We start from the raw sequence: 16,959 nt of genomic DNA on the forward strand, positions 1-16,959 counted from the left end.
CATCCAGCTGTAACAGGCATCTCTCTTCTTCTGCTGACTTTTGCAAGGCCATACAAGTACACCCTTGCATAGACAGATGCTGTCTGAATATATGCAGTCAATGGGTGGTTGGCATCTGGTTAAAGCTGCCAATAGACACTGGATATCGGTTGGAAGAGACGCCAACAAACCAACGTTTAAAACTGGTGCCAGATCCATGACCAAAAGTGACGGGACCAAGTAGCTTTTACAGTCTCACCACCTATGGGTCAGCTACTCATCTCCCTGTCCTTATAGAGTTAATATGCATATGTTACTCACCCAGTGTATATTCACATGAGCCAACCATGTATATTTTACAAAGACTCCACATACCGTATAAACCCAAAAGGCATTAAAATTTATTAATTGATGCAGTAACAATTCTTTATTTACAGTAGCATTATTTGACATCAAATACGCAAATAAGCATCAGCAAAGCAATATTAACTTGCATAAGTGTATTTAAAATCTCTCTAAATAGATCTACCTTTGCATAAACTGCTCACACTATAGAAATAGACATCAATGCAGGTGAGACAAAGAGCGGTTTAGAGGAAACTCAACTATCCAAAGGAAGCGAAGAAAGAGTCAAGACCTGCAATACTGTAAGCTTTCTCCTGAAGAACCATATTTTATATATTGCTTTATTTTACCCTTGTATACGTCTTTTACTCATGGTCAATGCACACACGCACACACACTATTTTTGTAGAGGAGTTCAGCTGTACAAATAAAATTCACAACCAACAGGAAAATAGGTAGATGGCGGAGAATACAATTAAAAGGATTTTGGAAAGAGGTCCATCTTGACTGATTCGAACAAAGATCCGAGATGGAGTCGCTGATCCAAAATGTACACAATATACTATACAAATATTATACATCAAACAGCTATGTAGGAATATACAATACTTAAAAACAGATCTAAGGCATTATGCTATTTTCATTAGCATTTTGAGGTTCTTGCACGTAGCTTTTTTTTTTTGTCTTTTTATTCACCTGTAGTAAGAAACTTAAATAATCAGTTTTAGTCTCTAAAGAAATAACTGGGAGGAAAGAAGACACAAAAACATTTGAGGTACACTTTGAGGGCGCTGGGCTGACCCGTCCAGGCGGTTGGTTTAGAATCTAGCAATTTATCGGAGATCTTTCAGCACTGACAAAGTGTTGTAAAAAGGGAAGGAGGCTAAAAATAATAAAAAATAGCCAGTTACACCAAAGGTTGTGCAGACATGTTTTTTCCTTGTAAATAGGCAGCACGCTACGTTACAAACGCTACAAAAATGTCTAATTCACACTTACAGTTAATGGCTTTTGTCAGATTTCAGAACCGATTGTGAATCTTTGGGATCTATAAAGTGGATCTAAGCCACCGGTAACAATAAGTCATGTCCGCACCCAAAACTGTACATTGTAGAAACTTTCCCAAAAAGAAAATAAAAACATTGGTCGAAGTCAATTCAGGAGAGTGAGGCTATTTGGGTGGTAAGGAAGTGGATAGCTGACTTTAGAAGAGAGGTACAACGCCTGATACGGGATTTTGGGGAGAGTTCCTCAGCTCGGGATGTAGATTAGAGAGGATGGATGAGGGGAGGTCTAGGGGGTTGACCATTTGGGGGATTCTAGATTATTCTTACTTTACATAGGACGACAGCGAGGAATGGGATTAAAATAAAAGTGATGCTAAATATATATGTCATAGAGTAAATATGACACGTAGGCTCTTGTGCAGAGGAGGAGGTGTTGTCCAGAAACAACTAGGGTGCAGATTTCAGGTTTCGCACAGCGTGTTTTGGAACGTTTTTTTCAAAGCCAGAAGTCAATTCAAAGATGTGGGAAATATGAAAGCATGATATATACTTATTCTTTCTGATGGATCCACTTCTGGCATGGGCTCAAGAAACTGCATAATAACAGAGACCACCTAAGTATGTTCCCAAATAAACACTGCACAATGTCCACCAGACACTTACAGTAGCATAAGATTGAATAAGATATTAAAGGGATTTTCCAGTTTCAGTAAATTATTGTCTTTATCAATCCCTCGTTTTTCTCGATCTCTGCTTGCTGTCATTCGTTGTGCTTACTCTCGGTGGATAAAAAAAATCAGTATATGCCGAACTGTCCATGGTCATGTGATAACACCCAGGTGCACAGCTGAACACAAAACACACTGCGACTGTAACAAGCAGTGCCCCTGTGCGTCCATTACATGACCCACTATACAGGGCAGTTACTGAGCACCCGCTGGCATTAATTATCAGATCTTGTTATTCTTAGATCTCAACTATTTTTGGAATAGTTAAGAAGTGATCAATGTTGCAAAGGAGATAAAGGAACATGGATGCGTAGCACGTGAGCCCCATCAGCTCTGCTGGATGTTGATAGGTATGGATAAAAGAAGGGCGACTTCTATAAAGCTCTACATTTGTGGCATGCCTAGGAAATATCTAGTTATATCTGTATAGAAAGGGCAATGTGGAGAATTATAGGTTATGGAAAATTAGAATGCTAGATCTTCCCATATTGTGTAAAGGAGACATAATGGTGTAGTACTACAACACATTCTCATATGGCAGCCCCCGTGTAGGTGAAACGTGCAGGTGATGTTAAACATCTCCAACATGGTCAATGGGTGAATGATTTTAATGGGCACATATGGCAGCATTAAAATGAATTCATTTCAACTATTCACATGACCATTTTTTTGACAGTCCGTTTCACAAATTCCTCAACAGACCCAAGTCAATGAGGGACCTGTGAAACAAATGCCCTAAATGGACACAAATTTAGCAACACTGTCATCTGAATAGATCCTTAGGTTCTGTCACGTCCTCAGGTTTAACAGAAGGGGTCCGGAGTACAGACCACCACCTGACATGCTCAAATATGATCCTATGGAAAGGGCGATGACACAGCCCCCTTTAACATCCAGTTTTGAAGTCCAGACTGTAAGGGCACTAACTATGGACAAACTACGTACAGGATTTCCAATGGACAGATCCTTGGGTATGGAAACAATCATATTAGTATGTTGGAGCAGTATGTGTGCTCAGCCATTATATAATGGAGGATCGTATAGTTGGAGGTGCTGTAAAGAGGAATATTTGTAAGACTGGGATTGTGCTGAAAAATGTCAGCCAAGTTTAAAAAAATTTTTTTAAAATTTGTGGAATCACTGATTTTCACAAAAATATGCAGCGTTTTCGGGAAGTTACGTACACTAATCATGTAAAAATCTAAGAAAACAATGAATAAATATGGCTCGTCTGAAATCATATTAAAACAGTGTGGAGACACTGGATGCGGGAGAAATCTATAGATCTATACACAGCTAAGTATATCTATATACTCACAGACTACAGGAGGGGTGGCCTAATACTCACTGTCCCTCTAATGTATTAGGACTTGTGAAGGGAAGAGGGTCCATCATTACCAGGTATCAGATCTGCTATTTCTATAACGGTAGGGTCAGGGCTTTATTGTCCTCTGTCTCAGATTCAATGATCACTCACAGACGTAATGAAGCAGCGTGCTGCCCTAATACCAGAAACCCAATGGATCCCATTACAGTAGTGGGATCTGTCAGGCTTCCTCGGTGTCAGACACATAATGGATCCCCGGCTTTCCATTTCCAGACTGTGGATGGCAGTGTGAACCTAGCCTTACCCAAATGTATATGGTTATACTGCTTTCAATGGCTCTAAAAGGTAGAGAGGTTTCACATTACTTTCTATTCACATTCATTGGTTTAACATAATACAAGCAAAACTAAAAAGTCTCCAGTCAACTGGATGCAAAATATACATAGGAGGGAAAGAGTCGCACTGCATTGAATAAAGAGCACACAAGTCCAGAAAGTTTTAATTGTATTATACATGAAATCACTTGCAGAATGGGAAAAGAACAGGCCTGTACAAGGAACTTTTTGGATGTGGATTTACAGCGCTCCTTAGTATAGTATCATCGTGTGAAATGTGACCTGCTGACATCTGACTAGTGGAAGGGAGAGGTAAAAGGTGATCATTTCCATGAAATCTATATCCAAAAAGTGCAATTCTCACAGCGCCACATGCCTGGACAAACTGCGATCTCAAACTTCAGTACTTGGTGATTCTAAGCAGGAGCATGGTTCTCTTTGTGAATTAGCCAAGTGAGGTATACGTGTGTAAAAGCATAGGAACACGAGCAGGACTGGGAGATGCACAGCACCGCCAACAGGGGGCAACGAGATTGTGAGCATCACAAATCTATCAAAAAAAAAAAAAAAAAAAAAGGTACTGCAGGATATGATGGGAATTACATGATAGATAGTTTGGGGGTACAGTTCTCTGCCTTTCTACCCCATATTTTAGATCCAAAATTCTGTGCTGACTGATGCATACCCTTTATAAGAGTCAGAGCTCCAAGTAGCCTGAAGCCACCACTAGAGGGAGCTTACAGGAGCTGGTTTTACAGCGCTCAGTAAGCTCATAAGCTCCCTCTAGTGGTGTCTGCAGGCAGTGAAAATGTTTCAATTTATGCTTATGCAGGTGATTTAGTGCTGAGTTAGAAAAACAGAGTAGACCAGTATAAAACCATATTAAAATATTCAACCTATTAAGATGAAAAGCAAACTGTATCCAAGAGCAGGCATTTACATTTGGAATTTCTTTTCTACATTTTATGTCAATTTATGAATGAAAACTAATGATGTCAGAAAAAAACAGGAACAGGATACCAATTCTGGAGCATCTTTTGTTATAATTCTGCACTGTGCTGTTCCTCCGTTATTCCTCTGAAAGATTTGATAATTGGGTGTTGCTGTTCTCCTTGTCAAACGTGTGTGTCCCTACAGCCAGCAATGACTGGGCAGTGTCAAGAGTAGATAGGACCAACCCCTAATTGGCAATATGCACTTGTCAATTTATTTATACATTTCCAGTAGGAACAACAGAGGAATGGCTACGGTGAGAGTTATTACATTATGGTGAACACAACTATTTACTAAGACATGTCAGGAGAAGTGACAGGGGCTCTTTAATGGGGTTCTCAGGGACGTAGCTGTTTATTGTAGTGCACCCACAGTCATCACATGCCCCGTTATAGGTTTACCTAGGAGAGGAATGCACTTGACTTCTGACCCGTGAAGGCACACCGCATAAACAACCAAGGCTTTGAAACTTAGGCCCTGTTCACACATCAGAAAATAAGAAGGAATTTGAGGTGAACATCTGCCACGGATTACTCTTCATTTTCCAGCCCCTCGCAATCTCTGCCTCCCTTTGATAACAATGCTAGACAGAATACGTCACTGTTTTGGGGGCGGAATCCACCCCCAAAACAGCAGCAAATTCCGCCTTGCGAATGGGGCCTTAGAGTGCCCACTTCAATAAACTTTATTAGTCCCTGAGAAACCATTTAACCTCAGCAGAGTTGAATTTTTTTTTCCAGAAAAACCTGCAACACTGAGTGATGTCATAAACCGCCCACACCTTCACTTGTTACATCGGTGCAAAGCGAGAGCCACAGTAAAATCCTGCCTCATTCCTGTCTGACTTTTTAGTACAGCTTACAGCATGACACCGACGCAAGACAGAACTTTTCACTACCACCCCCAATGTCTACTTGAAGCAATCCAAATACCAGCGCCACTGTGTGCAAGAGCCCAACGGGTTTCTCATCAATGGTGTGCAAAGTAAATCACAGGGTGACCTCTTCCAAAAAGTTTTCCTTTCTAGGGTTAAAAAAAAAAAAAAAAAAAAAACTTACAAAAATTTCTAGCCGCGCTCTAGACTAGTAACACCTCAGATTACACAGAATTCGAAGCAAGACGTTTGAATTTAGAAAGGGTTACGGCTACAAACTAGTTCTATCAAAAGCGCTGTGGCCATGAAAGCCACGCAGCGGCCACAGTTCAGAAATTACCTATATAATACTGAAGTACCTTTTTATCTTTATTTTTTTTTTTTTTTAATTGACAACACATTTTTTTCGTTTTTTTTTTTTTTTTTACAAAACAAAACCTTTACAAATAAAAAACCTCTTTTTTTTTCAACTTAAATTATTGCTCGGTTACACAGAAGCTATGTTTTATGTACCATAAAAAAATCCACCCTGTTGTAGGAGACGAAAAAAAAAACAAAAGAAACCTGAAGAGTCTGGAAAAAAGTTGAATTTCATAAAGATTCTTTGCAAGTTAATATTTCCAGGATCGGGTGGTGGCGAGGGGATGGTGAAACGAGAGATGAGGAGGCTATCCACGGATTAACCCCTTCTTGGCCTCATACTTTTATTTGAAACGACTACAGTGTGTAGAAGTGGCATCGCTGAAAGCAACCAGAAGTGACATGCTTGCTCTTTCATGAACGGTAAAAATAGGAGGGCTTGCAAACAGGCGTAAAAGTATTTGCACCCCGTAAATTAAAAAAAAAAAATTAAAAAAAAAAATTCACATTCAGCTATACGTAATCATAATGCACAGCAAAGCACTGATAGAGACAGCGGAAGGCTGTTCCACAATTTATAGAATATATATATTTTTTGTTAGAGATCATTGTACACTCCCTGCTACGATTGACTAGCCAGAAAAAACATAAACCCCTAAAAGAGTAGTCAAAATAAAATCTGCCTACCTCAACCATTCCTTTATATGAGATCCCCAGTTTGTGTAGGTGTCCACTATGAATCCACAGTGCCCTTACGTCCATTTTGTCATGCTTTGCTGTGGTGTATTTTTAGTATTAACCTGGCTTTCACCCAGAAATTTGTAACTTCCCACCCACAAATAAAAAATATACACTTCCAAAATGAGGGAAAGGGGAGGGAAAAAAAGCCTTCATGTGGTAGCAAAAGTATCTACTGAGCTAAAAGCCCAAGAAATAGAAGGTTAGAAACCAGTGTCAAAAACTTGAGAAAAGAGGAAAATGAAAAACAAAAAAAAAGAAAAATAAAAGCATAGTTTTCCTTAAATACATACAATTAAATACATTCATTTCAAATAGTCCAATGAAATTTGCCTGTCCATATCGACTCCACAGCAGGTATCTAAGTCGCACTAAGGTGAATGCAGTGAACAGACGGGGCCGCCGCTCTGTATTCTAGCTCCACACTGCCCGGTGAAGAGGCTGCATCACGGAAAACACAACTTCAGCTTTGAATCTGGAGGCAGGTCAGGCCACCTCAACAAGGGCCTGCAAGCTGGCATCTCACACCAGTCTATAAGAACACTACCAAGGTGACGGTACTCTTCCAGACCAGAGAAAGGTTCACGCTGGTCAGCAGAAAGACAGCACATCCCCGGCATCTTCAGGGTCAGCAGTATTTCTACAACAAAGCAATAGGATATACAATTAGATATAAAATATAAAATCGGATGACCAAATGGAATAAGCACCTGACAGATGACCTGACATCCTACCCTAAGGTTTGGTGGTTTTCTAAATTTTATATGGATTTTCACCTTTCCATAGTGAGCTGCTACAAGTTGCGGTAGAGACTGAGGGACGACACCGGATGGATACGCAGCAGATTTTCTGGGGCAGAATTGTGCAAAAAATATGCAGTGAATGAAGTACTAGCAAAATGGGTGAGGTTTTACTGGATCCTAGATTTCCCTGATGGCTAAAGCAAGGGAGATTATATATTATATGTATATATATTAAATTCTGTTATATTGGGTACTATTTAGATGAATAACTGACCAGAACATGAGCCACTATGTAGTGCTTGTGAGCAGTCAGTTCCCTCTGTGATGTCAATATGCGGAAACAGGGTGCACATGATGGGGTTTAGGTTGTAAGATATTAACAGTGCTATTTATTACACGGTTCACTAGTCAAAGACTATAATGAACAAAAGTGAATGAACTAACTAAATATGATTTTTATACTATGGCAGAAAACCAGGTATACCGTATATACTCAAGTATAGGCCGACTTTTTCAGCACATTTTTCATGCTGAAAAAGCTCTCCTCGGTTTATACACGAGTCAGGGTCCACGGAGCACAGAAAACTGGAAGGACCTGGAAGGGGGAGGTCCTTTAGTGCTACTGCTCTGTGATTGGCTTGTCAGGAGGTTACGTGACTGTGATGTCATCAAAGGTCCTGTAGCCCCTGGTATGTAACATCTGCAGATAAGGTTGAGTCTAAATCCTAGTAGCTCCGCCCACACCAGAGTCTGATCACATGGCCATGACGTCATCAGAGGTCCTTTAGCACACTAGGATTTAGCATCTACCCTGCAGATGAGTGGCCGGGATTCATTGTGTCTTATGGAAGATGTCTGTTGTATGAAGGAGAGGAAGCAACAGTAACGTGACACACAGGGACCTTCCTTTAGTTACTCTGCCTATTAATGTCAGGCATTTAGGGTTATTCATTTAGTTTCAGTAACTCCATGTGCCTCACATTAATAACAGTTAACCCCATCATGTCCCTCATATTAACCCGTGTGCCCCATATAAGGGTTACTAATATGTGAGACACATGAGGGGACTAATGAAGGACCTTAATTATGAAGATGGCGAATTATTACCTCCATATGTCCCACATATCAGTAACTCTTATGTGAGGCACACAAGGGGTTAATGTGAGGGACATGATGGGGTTAACTGCTATTACTATGAGGCACATGGAGTTACTAAGCTGCAATGCACATGACCAGACTTTTTATCTGCAATGGTGGATTCCTTCCCCGGCTTATAATAGAGTCAATAAGTTTTCTCAGTTTTGTGGTAAAATTAGGGGTCTCGGCTTATATTCAGGTTGGCTTATACTCTAGTATATACGGTATATACAACATAAAACGTCATTTGAATGAGCTCACAAGACGTCAACTGGCTTTTAAGAGGAATGCTATAGTTATAGGTTTTACATTATTCATTTAGTCTGTTTAAGAGACAAGTTAGCACAATAAATCCTATGTCACCTCTCATAAAATCTGGGCATGGGATGGAGGGTAAGGAAAATTAAACTATTGCTTAAACAAAAATGATGTTCTCATTAAATATTTACATAGTCCCAATAAAAAAGATATGATCGACATAAAAAAGGCAAACCTAAAAAAACCAAACAAAAACAAAAAGCCTGAACTTCTTAGACATGGTTGGGGAAGGGAGGTGCAGACTAAAGCATCAGAATTTAGATGACTCTTTGTAAAAGCTCCGGCACAGTTCTAGTCTTAACAGGGAGCTCCGTGTAGCTTCCTAGGGGGCCTGGGCTCCTTACTCTGCAGGGCTTTGGCATAGGCGGGTAAAAGTCCAGAGAATACCTGAATGCATTCAGTTATGGATATATTGGTTATTTACCCTATTATTGGGGTGCAGGTGACCTGCAAAGGATTTTATGAAAGGAACAGGAGAGTGGCATAAAGTCCCAGCAGAGGCAGGTTACTGGAGCACCCTGTAGTGTATAGTATGGCTTATTTTAATATCTACCAATGTAAAAGATTTCTCCAAATGTTTTTGTGCTTTTAGTAAGCTACTAATACTAAATGCCGCCCCCCCTCTTCTTCACCCGGATAAAAATAAAATAGTGTTGATATTCCTAGAAGCCACAACATGCCCCGAATACGACAGTACCAGCGCTGCCCTGTCTGTGATGATAGTGGTACCTCTGGAAATGCCATTACTACAGAATACGTGCTCATGTATGACGCCATGGCTGACACCACAGTAACTAGAACATTACTTTTAGCACTAAGCCCTAGAGGAGTACGAATACACGCAGCAGCCGTATACTTCAGGTTAATAGGTAGTAGTACAGGCTTAAAGTTTGTGAAGTCATCTCCCAACCATAACTCTTTCCAGCAGTATATTCAATTATTCATACAAGTTCTGCCCTACATTAAATGGGGGAGGGGGGGGGGACAAGTCACACTTTTTATAGTTAATGTTATATGTCAACAAGCTGAGGCTTTGCCAAAAATCAACATTACAGTCCCAAAGAAATTTACAGAATGGCTGACCCATAAATTAAACGTAAAAGCAAGTAACCTACGTACCTAGAGATTTCCCATTGGCACAAGGCTTTTATAATTCATGCACCCTGACAGATTGACCAGCACTTAAAGGGGTTGCCACAGAATCTCTAATGGGATAGGTAGTAAGTTTATCATTGTTGGGGTTTCTTAAGAATGTGCATCAACAATCACAAGGGGATCCCAAGTTTTCTGTGTGAATAGAGCCGTAATACACATGAAAGCTGCTGCTCCATTCAAAGTCTATGGGACTGACCAAGAAAGCCAAGCACCATACTTGGCTGTCAGTCCCACAGAGTAACCAGTGCTGAATAGAGGACATGGACGGCCCTCGCTGTCAGTCCCATAGCAGTGAATGGAGTGGTGGTCATGCATGCACACTACCACTACATTCACATCAGGAACCCCTGTTTTTCTGATCCATAGAGGTTTCAGTAGCCTGATTGCCTTTCATCGTTCCTTAAAACATACTGTATATGGAAGTGCAGGGTCAGGAATAAAAGGTACTATTTTTCAGTTGACCGCCCAGACTATGGTATTGTTAAACAACGCCCGGTTGTGTAGGTTATGTCCAGATTCTTATACATCCAGTGGTGTTGCCTACTACTACTACTAATTATACATGTTTTATATCACACATATATTAAAAAACTAATAGCAGAGTATCAGAGGCTCCTGGGTTCTGGACTCCCCTCCAGGGTTTAAACGGTGGACTATGAGTTCTGACTGTAATCCCCCACCGCTGGAGTTATTACCAGAGTCTTTGCATCAACATCTGACCTTACATTGTGAACTACGGATCCTTCTACTATGGACCTGACACGTGATGTCCTTCAGACCCTTCTCTGAGCCCACAGATGATATGTTACCCTGTCCACTCCCTCATTACCCTCCCTGATATGTGTTTTTTCCCTCTCTTTTCTACCCTCATTCTCTCTTTCTTTCCTCCTTTCCATTCTCCTCCCACATTCTCTTCATTTTCTTTATTCAATGTTTTTGTTGTCTTGCTGATTGTGGCTGCCTCGGGTTCCCATTTAGTGGCTCTGGTCTGTTTGTATGTTATATTCCCGTGAATCTGTTATGATTTATGTTGTATTATCTTGGAAAATTTAATAAAATACTTGAAAAGAAAAAAAATGAATAACTAATAATAATAATTCTATGACAATACTAGAATTCTCTCTGTTACTTTCTGCTCTCTCACCCTTGATGCATCTCCTTCTTGTTTAATCATATCCATTCCAGGTAGCTGGTTTGGAAAAAGGCTGCCTCCTCTCAGAGTGGGATCACTAACCTACAAAGGTAAGAAAATAGCTTTTGGTTCATAGATCACCGACATCCTTGATAAATTACTCATTGTATACACCACACGGTCAAATTTATCATCAGGGAATCAGCGCACACTCAGCTCTGCTACATCTCGGGTGTAGCAGAGCTCAGCGCACGGCCAGCCCTGCTACATCTGAGATCGGACAACAATGGAGACTGCTGTGGACCGATCTTAGACTCCACCTCCTCCGGCAGAACCAGTGTTGATTGGCCGAATGCTGTACTCTGTATGGCATTTGGCCAATCAACGCTGGTCAATGCATTCCTATGGGAAAAAGTCAGCTCCCGCATATCGCAAGCTGACAGGGATCCCGACCAGATAGAGCCCCAAAGAGCTGTTTCAGTAACATTCCCACCTAAATAAAGGTAATTCCTAGCTAACCCTGCCAGTACATCTATCCCTGTCTCACAGTCACATAGTTCACAGTCTCATATGAACCGAATCTTAAATCCACTATTTGTATAAATTGGAGGTCACCTGATTTAACCAGCCAATTAGTTTTTCCGATTTTTTTTGTCGATGCCTCCGTTGTCGTAGTTCCTGTCCCACCTCCCCTGCACAGTTATTGGTGCAAAAAAAGCGCCAGGGAAGGTGGGAGGGGATACGAATTTTTAGTCTGTTTGCCTCGTGGTAATCGATTGTAATTGAATACCTCGAACGACCTGATATTGATATCGAATTTATATTCGATCGAACACCGTTCACTCATCGCTAATATCTATATCTAGCTATATCTTGCACTGGAGGGGGTGACAGTATTTTGTCAGGAAACAGACAAGCTAGTCACCAGTCGCATCTTTTACAGCCCATATACTAGACCTGAGACATAATATTGTTTTATATCAGGACCTTGATCATCTGTTCCTACAAGTTTCTACAAAGAGGCTCCAGAAAGGATGCTAAGAATGTATTACCTGCTCTGGACCCATAGAGGACAGCCCTGATGTAGGCACAGAGGTCACTGAAGTCATATTGATCTGTCCAGCCATCTGATTCATGGTATTCATGCCATTGCCATTGGTCGCCATAGAGACGTTGATGTTCATATTGGTATTATACATGCCAGCACTGGATTGTTGAGCAAAATGTGGTGGAGATGGTTGTGAAAACATACTGAAAGACAAAACAGCATCATATTAAAGTTACTAAAAACACAATAAAAAAAAAATCTATTAACTCTACAATAGATACACCTGGAAAGTAAACATGAGTAAAGTGAAATAGTACTCTGTCTTTTTACCTGTTTCCTCCATTATTTGTCTGCGCCCATCCATTCATGTCAGCTGACTGGTACGCTGGGTTGGCCTGTGACTGTTGCATCATGGGACTCTGCGTATGGGCCATTCTGGGCGACATGATTGGGCTTTGAGGAGTACTTGCCCCAGTGAATCCAGGGTCTGACTGCTGGCTCATTCCTAAAGAACACATTTATTGAGATTTCACTCACACTTCACACAGCATGCAACACATCCAACATAGAGACAAGCACTGAGAAGCACCCGCTAACACCAACCAAAAAGATAGGAGACCCAAAGCACAGCAAGTATGGAAACAAGAATGAAGTAATCCTCTGCTGCATCTGTAATCCTTAATAGCTTAAAGGGGGTTTCCAGTATTGAGAACTTAACCTTATATTGTATATCTGCTTGAAGTGGTACTTGGGCGAGCAATGTTGCATTCATGTAACCGGTTTGCAGTTCAGTCCCATTCAAGTGAATGAGACTGAAAAGCAATACCAAAGCACAGCCCTTATGCAATGCATAGAACTGTGCTTCTTAGTCATTGAATAGGCCACAACTATGGGGGTCCCAGGTAGTACTGGAACCGAACCAAACAGATTTTGAGAACCTATCCTAAGATATCCTAATATCATCAATATACAAGTCCTGGGAAACCCCTTTAAACATTTTCTTCTAAATTACACTCAGGGTTAAAAATGTGAGACCGTGTGTTTGCCTATTCTAGTGACATAACATGTAAGTGTGTGTTTTCAGTCTTGTACACTAGTGTAATGGCCACTATTACATTTACTCAGTGGAGAATATCCTGCACGGATGCATCTCTTTTCTCTCAATGATCTATCCATGCACAGGTCTGATCAACTAAAAGACAATGGCTACAGGACATGTGTATGAGAGAACGTCTTACACCCCAGGTATAGATAAGTGTCCAATATAAACAAGATGGGCGTTCTTACAATATCACACCCTTAACCCCTTTAAGGCCCCGGTTTTATGTAGCCTTCCCAGCAGTCGTCTTCTAGGATCATCTGTGTGTGTAATACTACCAGACAGCAATTGCTCTGTGTCAACTTGTCTGTATTTGTGTAAATGTGACATACGGATAAGTGGTGGCAGTATGCCCCCCCCCATAAATGCAATAGACATACACAGTGGAACAGGAAGCACACAAGAACAAGCCAAGCCGAAAGATATGGAGGTAATGTGTAGAAAGATGAGGACAAGATCTACGCACAGGACAGGTCAACACCAGAAACACAGCGGCAGAAAGCTTTATACAAGCACAGTAATGACAAAGCTGGTTTTTATTTATAGGCTTGGCAAATTCGGTGTACTGGCCTAGTATTCACAGGTTAAAACAAATCTAGGAGATGTATTAGATCGGTCAATGGATGTTAATGACATGTTAGTATTCACATGCAGTTAAATATTTCAACATCTCAGATATTTGGAACCGTACTTTAGTTGCAGGGATCAAGAGAATAATGAGATTTATTTGACTATTTTCACTCCTATAGATGCCGAATCTGCTGTCGACTCCAGAACGAGTTGGTTTTCTTGAAACAGTACATAATATACAGATGGATTCATTTATGAGAATAAGCAGCCTCATAAATCGGGTTTAAATCTGTATTGTAAGGGACTGAAAACCAAATCTAGCACATATAAGAGTGAAAAATTTGCCATGACTATCGTGCAAAGACTGGTTCTTTGTTTGCCACCCAGTCACTTCCAAGAACTCGTCAAGCCTATGAAGACTGCTGATACTGGAGATCCCTTCATAAGTAAGGGGCTGGACTGCAATGTACTGCTGTGCAATAGGTTGCAGGCCTAGCGACACTAAAGAGGTTAAGCAAGACCTGCACTTAAAAGTGGAAGGTGGTACCTGAGCTGGCAAACTGGAAGGCATTGTGCTGAATTGGGGGATTCAAGACAGGCCCATACTGTCCTCCCATACTCCCCATGATCCCTTGGTTAGCCAGATTCATCTGGGAGCCATGCAAAGAGCTGTGAGAGAGCGACTGTGACCCAGGGCTGGGGGGCACTGGGGAGAAAGGACTGGTGAAAGGTGGTGGGGATGGAATTCCAGTACCGTAGTTCGGAGGAAATGGAAACTGCTGTGCATTGGCTTGTGGTATCCTAGGGCTGCTTATTGATCCTGAAATGGCTGCAGAAGCCACCATGTTTGGTGGCATAGACAGTCCTTGTCCTCTCATCATCATGGCCCTGTGTTGTACTTGCTGCTGTTGCTGTTGAAGCTGTCTTTGTCGTAGGTGCTGACTTAAGATCTCCCGTTGCCTTTGAGCCATCATTTGTGCATTGATAGGCCCCTGCAAATACAGACAGAATTTACTAAATTGTGTTTCATGTAAACATCCAAAAAATTACATTTTCCATGTGCACAATATTAATGTTCATAAAAAAACATGGCTGATTTGATCACTCCACAATACAAAAAGGTTAGAGAGGTTTTCTAGTATTTAAACACTGGTGAACTATTCTTAGAATAAGACATCACTAGCAGATTGGTGGGGATTTGGACACTTGGCACCATGCTGTAGCTTTTTTCCTGCATAACAGGCATAAAGCCGTACATTATATAGTGGCTGTGCTTGGTATTGCAACTCATTCTGATTCACTTGAATGAGACTGAGCTGCAGAAAGATCATAGTACTGATGAATGTCATGTCACAGGGTATCGGGAGTCAGACACCAACCATCTCATACTGATGAGCTGTCCTATGGATCAGTCATAAACCTCTTTAAAACCTTACTTAGATTCCTCTATGTAGCTGCTACTTATCAGTTCATTTATCTCCAATTGCATACATCCTTCATAGGACTTACAAATCCTCTCTAATAATGTAATAAGCGTTACCTGTTCCCTCATCTGTGCTGGTACTCCTGGCCTCATAGACATGTTCATGTTGGAGACATTATTCATAGGATTCATTAGTGGTTGCCGGTTCTATTACACACACACACAAAAAGACAAAAAAAACTTTGGAGTCAGCTAGTACATAATCCAATGTGCATTTTAGGAAATTTCTTTGTGCATTTACAGATGGCATAAATAGTGTTAAATAACCGATCACTTCATGCAAGTCTGAATGGAGCATCAATAGAGGGTGTGCAGTGCAGCTCCATTGACAGACTAGGGCCTGAAGTACAGCACTCAGCTCTTTCCATCACAGATACTGAAGTTCTGTGAAGAGGACCCCAGTGGTTGGTGATTCCCTATTCTGTGGATAGGTAGTACAGGTATACAAGGGGTACAGGGAGCCATGGGTGCAGCACCTCTGCAATGTGGAAAATATGTGTAAAATGAAATGGCTTAAAGAGGACCTTTCATCAGATCGGGCACAGGCAGTTCTATATACTGCTGGAAAGCTGACAGTGCGCTGAATTCAGTGCACTATCGGCTTTCCCGATCTGTGCCCGTTGAAAAGCACTATCGGTCCCGGTACCATAGCGCTTTAGTGTCAGAAGGGCGTTTCTGACAGTTAGCCAGGGACGCCCTTCTGCCCAGCAGCGCCTATCGCGCTGTACTGTGGAGCGGGGAGGAACGCCCCCTCCCTCTGCTCACACAGCTCGTCCATAGACGAGTATTATCAGGAGGGGAGGGCGGAGTTCCTCCCTGCTCACACTGTACAGCGCGATAAGCGCTGCTGGGCAGAAGGGCGTCCCTGGCTAACTGTCAGAAACGCCCTTCTGACACTAAAGCGCTACGGTACCGGGACCAATAGCGCTTTACACCGGGCACAGATCGGGAAAGCCGATAGTGCGCTGAATTCAGCGCACTGTCAGCTTTCCAGCAGTATATAGAACTGCATGTGCCCAATCTGATGAGAGGTCCTCTTTAAAATGACAAAAAATTATTAGGCATCTGCAGTCTAGCACTACCTCTTCTCTAGACCTCCCTCTGCTTACTTGCCTAGGGAATGGCATTGCTGCAGCTATCAGGTGCTGTACTACTGGCATCATGGCTCAACTCTCATAGTCACAATGCCAGTAATAGGACAAGTGACTGCTGCAGCAATAATATTCCTTTGCTCAAATGAGCACCAAGAGGACCAGAAAAGAGGCAGTGGCAGCGCTGGATTCCTGGGGGCTGGGCTGTAATGTTGTTATTTTAGGCCACTTGTTGGGACCTGCGTAATACCAAATCTGCAATGTGAAAAATTGTGTTATGAGGGGGCAACACAGTGGCTCAGTGGTTAGCACTGCAGCCTTGCAGCGCTGGAGTCCTGAGTTCGAATCTTGCCAGGAAACAACATCTGCAAGGAGTTTGTATGTTCTCCCCGTACTTGCGTGGATTTCCTCCCATTCTACAAAAAACATACTTAAAAGGGGAAAAAAAAATGTACACAAACTACATTAAGAAAAAAAAATTGTGTTATGGGAAGGAT

At 41.5% G+C, this 16,959-nt stretch overlaps 1 protein-coding gene across 5 annotated transcripts in view; it reads right to left on the reverse strand.

The window, feature by feature from the left end:
- Window positions 1–359: 359 nt before the first annotated feature.
- Window positions 360–16,959, reverse strand: part of NCOA2 (nuclear receptor coactivator 2) — a 153,387-nt gene continuing 136,787 nt past the window's right edge. For 4 of the 5 annotated variants that reach the window (XM_075270400.1, XM_075270402.1, XM_075270403.1 and 1 more), the window contains 6 exons: window positions 15,429–15,518; window positions 14,436–14,880; window positions 12,550–12,724; window positions 12,224–12,422; window positions 11,184–11,273; window positions 360–7,326 (listed from right to left, as the gene is read on the reverse strand). In XM_075270400.1, the coding sequence (XP_075126501.1) occupies window positions 7,315–7,326; window positions 11,184–11,273; window positions 12,224–12,422; window positions 12,550–12,724; window positions 14,436–14,880; window positions 15,429–15,518 (1,011 nt within the window). In that variant the 3' untranslated portion in view covers window positions 360–7,314. The remainder of the gene's footprint in view (window positions 7,327–11,183; window positions 11,274–12,223; window positions 12,423–12,549; window positions 12,725–14,435; window positions 14,881–15,428; window positions 15,519–16,959) is intronic. The other variant, XM_075270404.1, reaches the window with a different exon arrangement.

This window comes from Leptodactylus fuscus, chromosome 4 (assembly GCF_031893055.1).
Source record: "Leptodactylus fuscus isolate aLepFus1 chromosome 4, aLepFus1.hap2, whole genome shotgun sequence".
NCBI lineage: Eukaryota > Metazoa > Chordata > Amphibia > Anura > Leptodactylidae > Leptodactylus > Leptodactylus fuscus.